Source organism: Mchenga conophoros, linkage group LG22, assembly GCF_057382185.1.
Source record: "Mchenga conophoros isolate Kocher_MC1m ecotype Shallow Benthic linkage group LG22, M_conophoros_male_GT1.1, whole genome shotgun sequence".
Taxonomy (NCBI): domain Eukaryota; kingdom Metazoa; phylum Chordata; class Actinopteri; order Cichliformes; family Cichlidae; genus Mchenga; species Mchenga conophoros.
The window spans coordinates 4,522,952-4,527,358 of record NC_140546.1 but is presented as its reverse complement, the minus strand read 5'-3'; the positions used below and the strand labels follow the sequence as shown (position 1 = coordinate 4,527,358).

Sequence of the window (4,407 nt, the reverse complement as noted above, 5' to 3'; positions counted from 1 at the left end):
TTTGATGAGGAGGATTTCTGTGGCTTCTGTTGTGATGAAGGACAGCTGTCAGTCATCCAGTGTTCAACTCTCAGGACTATAAACTCTCCCAGAGCACTGGAGCATGGTGCTGCTGATGCAAAGTGCCTCTCTATGGAAATCATCTGACTCCAGCTGGGAGTGGGATCCATCTGATGACGTGGTTTGTTATAACAAATTTTTCAAAACATATTGTTATGGAAATTTAATTAACAAAGTCCACAGACACAGTGAGCAGTAGGTAACACCTTCAAATCTCAGCGCATGTGTTTTATTGAAAGGAAGAATGGTTTTCATCCTTCCAGTCGAGCTCAGAGAGTCAGAGCATGAATGCAGAGGAGGTGATCAGACACTTTATTTTGAATGATCTTTTTCTCTCCTTCGACATTGCTTAATAACCTTTGTGTCTGCGTTTATCAGGGGATCTACTGGAAATATATCTACTCTTTTTTTTCAGTATTTATGAGTGTTTATTTTATTAAATAATCCCACTATCCAAGGTCTTTTATATCTTAAAATCCCATAATTTAGAAGAAAATGAAGGACTTATTTTTTTGAATTCTAGAAAGTTTTGCCACTCACTATGTTATTGTGAACTTTTAATTTTGTGAAACATTTAAAATAAATGAAGAGATTCTAGAAAACCTAAATAAAAAATGAGTTAGTTATAAGAATAGTATCAGCAACTGACGCTGGCTTTACTCTGATACTGGTTCATATACAGTTAAATAATTTTGGGTGAGAGGTTAACCCTGACCCTAACCCAGAGCAAACATGTTGTTCAGGTTATTTGTTCTTCTGTTTGATCATCATCATCATGCTTCTCTCTTTTTCAGTTTTTTGGGACATTTTACAACAAGGTGGATTCACAATTTACGGCCTTATTTCAAAATATCATCTTGTTTCCAAATATCTAATTATTTATTTAAAAATGTGCTAAAAAGTTTATTTTGGGGGTAGAATATCCTGTTAGAAGACCAGTCGATAATATTTGTCTCATTTTAAAAGCCAGTTCTCAAAGCCAGTTTAGCTCCTCTGACACAAAGCTCAGTGCAGAAACCTGGGTTCAAGTCCGACCCAGATCCTGTTGCTGGAATTTAAATAAATGTACTGTTTATAAAACTTTGTTGTTTATATTTGTTTTCATGTTGGCCGACAAACTGGACAAACAGTGAATGATTTTGTTGAGTTTGTTTGTCTCAGAGTCAGAGAGCCGTGTCTCTCTACAGTCAGAGGTTTTTGTACGGCGCCTCAATGAGTTTGTATCACTGTGGTGGACTTTTGGTGGAGGAACCAGACTGGATGTTCACTGTAAATATGTTTAACTGTTTTATGAAAGTAAATTACTTTTATTTAGTTTCATTTTATGATTCTAGAAATTACTACTTTAGAACAATATGAATTATATATAAATGAAAATATGAAATATGAGCTGGTTATTTAATGACTTCAGACAAACTAAATGTTTGACATTTTCTGTCTCTGGAAGTAACTGCAAATTATTTGTCATCCATTTATCTTGATCTGTCAAAAAGATTTCAATTAATAATTACATATTTAACAGATTTGAAGAGTTTTATTGTCTACTTCAGTGCAGTTAATACTTATCTTTCTCAAAAGGAGCAAAAATTCATTTTTGTTAGTTCTCTGTCTGTTTCACATATTTATTTGTTGAAAGTAAGAAGAATAAGAAATGTTGGTAGTTTTATCAGAGGTAGTTTGTTTTTTTTAACTGTTAGATTAAGAATGAGTTTATAGATGGGGATATATTGAAAAACAACACAATGTTTTAAGTTGTTTGTACTGTAACTCGTCTGTTGCAAGGGTTCAGCTGTGATGCTTGTTTGTTTCCATGGTTACCGAGCTCAGCGAGGGAAGTGAAACACTGAAGACCAGTTTCATTTAAACTGTCAACTTCTTTAAAATGTATTTTCTTTCTCTCTCTGCAGTGGGTTTAGTCGCCCCTCCCTGACAGTACTGGCCCCCTCCAGTGATGATGCGCTGAGACCGGAGAAGGCTACACTCATGTGTCTCGCCAATAAAGGCGTCCCCTCAGACTGGACTCTGTCCTGGAAGGTAGATGGAAGAAGCAGCAGTGGGGAGGAGAGCAGGAGCCCCGGGGCGCTGCAGAATGACGGCCTCTACAGCTGGAGCAGCACCCTGAGGCTCCCTGCAGACCAGTGGGAGAAGGTGGGCTCTGTGACCTGTGAGGCCACCCAGACTGTTGTCTCAGACATAATAAGCAGAGACCAGTGTTCCTAGTCCTGAGCTGACTCACTGGGACTCTGATACTGCTCTCTCTTTGTCCTCTTGGTCTGATTATTTTCTTTTTGTCTTGTTGTAATGCTGATGAATTTATTAGCCCAATAAAGATTAATTCAAATATTTTCATGTTTATTGCCTTCTTTACTCTTTCATGCGTTTGGAAATTTCCTGCAGGTTTGTGTCTTATGCAAAACGGACATTTATTGTCACTCTTACAAAATATTAATGATCATTTTAAATCAGTGATATCTGTTATTGGTATTTGTGTAATTTATGAATAAAGTTTGCAGAGGACTGAGAAAAATCCACCTTAAATTGTTCATCAATGGATCAGTTGATGCTTATGGAATATAGGCTTTGGTACATGACTTCACTCCTTATATTTACATTATCTACCCAAACAATTTTCTTTCATTTTATTATGTACTTGTAATAACTGCCTGTGTAAAATTATCAGTGGTGCAGCAATAAATGATTAGCCTCTCTATATAACATAGGATTTACATGTATTCATAATATTTATTTTTCTCTTTGAAATATGTTGATTCCTACTTTTTCGACTTGTGACAAAATTCTAAAACTACTGACATTGAAATAATTTAGCAGTTAAATCACAAATTTTTAACTTGTCAAAAATATTTAATAGTCGACTGTATTTTTTTCCCTAAACTATAGAGTTGAAAACGTGTGATACTGCTTCTATTTTCATTTTTTTAGTTTGTATCACTGTGGTTCACGATTGGTGGAGGAACCCGACTGTGAAACTTACATCCAACATCCCAAGTAAAAGCTGTTTTATACATTTTAACCCTTAATTTATTAATTTATTTTCAGTTAGGAAAAAAGACCCAAATGTTTAAACTGACATGTCTCATCTCTGTAAGCCGTCCACAGCTCTACAACATGTAACTAATTGGAAATTGAAATTGAAAGCCTTTATTGTCATTATATATAGTATAACAAGATTAAAACAGCTCTATAAAAGTGCACTTGTGCTTTAGCACATTATACAAACTATACAACAATTTATCTACAGACTTAATATAAATATAAATACACAGTACAGTATTACATGACAGAGACAGACAGGCAGAGAATTGATGATATTTCAGTGCAGATTACTTTTTCTGCAAGTTTGAGTTGAGTATGGTGATAGACTCAGGGACAGCTTCTTCCCCAAAGCTGTTTGTTCTGGCCCGTATGGATATGAAGCCCCTGCCAGAGGGCAGTAGGTTGAAAAGATGGTAGCCGGGGTGGAGAGTGTCCTTTAACATGTTTCTGGCGCTGCTGAGAGAACGGGAGTTGTTGATGGCAGACAAGGAGGGCAGGGGGCAGCAGATGATTTTTTATGCTTTGTTTACCACCCTCTGCAGTCTCTTCTTGTCTGCCTCCATGCACCTGGCGTGCCACACTGTCACTGCACAGGTAAGCAGGCTCTCGATGGTGGATCTGTAGAAGGTCACCAGCAGTGGGGCGTTTAATTGCTCCTTCCTGAGCACCCTTAGGAAGTGTAGCCACTGCTGGGTTGTCTTGACTAGGGCCGTGGTGTTAGCTGACCAGGAGAGGTCTGCAGAGATGTGGACGCCAAGGAATTTTGAAGGACTCCACTCGCTCTATACATTCTCTGTTGACATGCAGGGGGGCAGGGGCAGTTCTGTTCCACCTGAAGTGCAGGATGAGTTCCTTGGTCTTGATGATGTTAAGTGCCAGGTTGTTTGATGCACACCATTCTCCCAGTCTCAGGACCTCATCTCTGTCAGCCGCCTCATTTCCCCCTGTGATCAGCCCCACCACCGTTGTGTCATCAGCAAATTTGACAATGATGTTCTCTGGGCGGACGGGACTGCAGTCAGATGTGTGGAGGGAGTAGAGTAGCGGGCTCAGTACCCAGCCGGTGCTGAGAGTGTGAGGGGAAGAGAGGTGAGGACCCAGTTTCATCTGCTGGGGTCTGTTGACCAAGAAGTCCTTTATCCAACAGTAGGTGGGTGGTAGGAGCCCCAGGTTTGCTAACTTGGTGATCAAAATGTCTGGTATTATTGTATTAAATGCTGAGCTGAAGTCGATGAAGAGCATTCTGACATAGCTCCCCTGTTGTCCCAGGTGGGTCAGTGCTGTGTGGGAGCG

General features: G+C 39.1%; 1 gene segment (V, D, J or C); it reads left to right on the top strand.

Annotated features, from left to right (window-relative positions):
- Positions 1–304: 304 nt before the first annotated feature.
- LOC146548578 (Ig kappa-b4 chain C region-like) lies at positions 305–2,280 on the top strand. The segment is given in 2 exon segments: positions 305–336; positions 1,968–2,280. Coding segments are annotated over 2 exon segments (345 nt in total).
- The last annotated feature ends 2,127 nt before the right edge of the window (positions 2,281–4,407 follow it).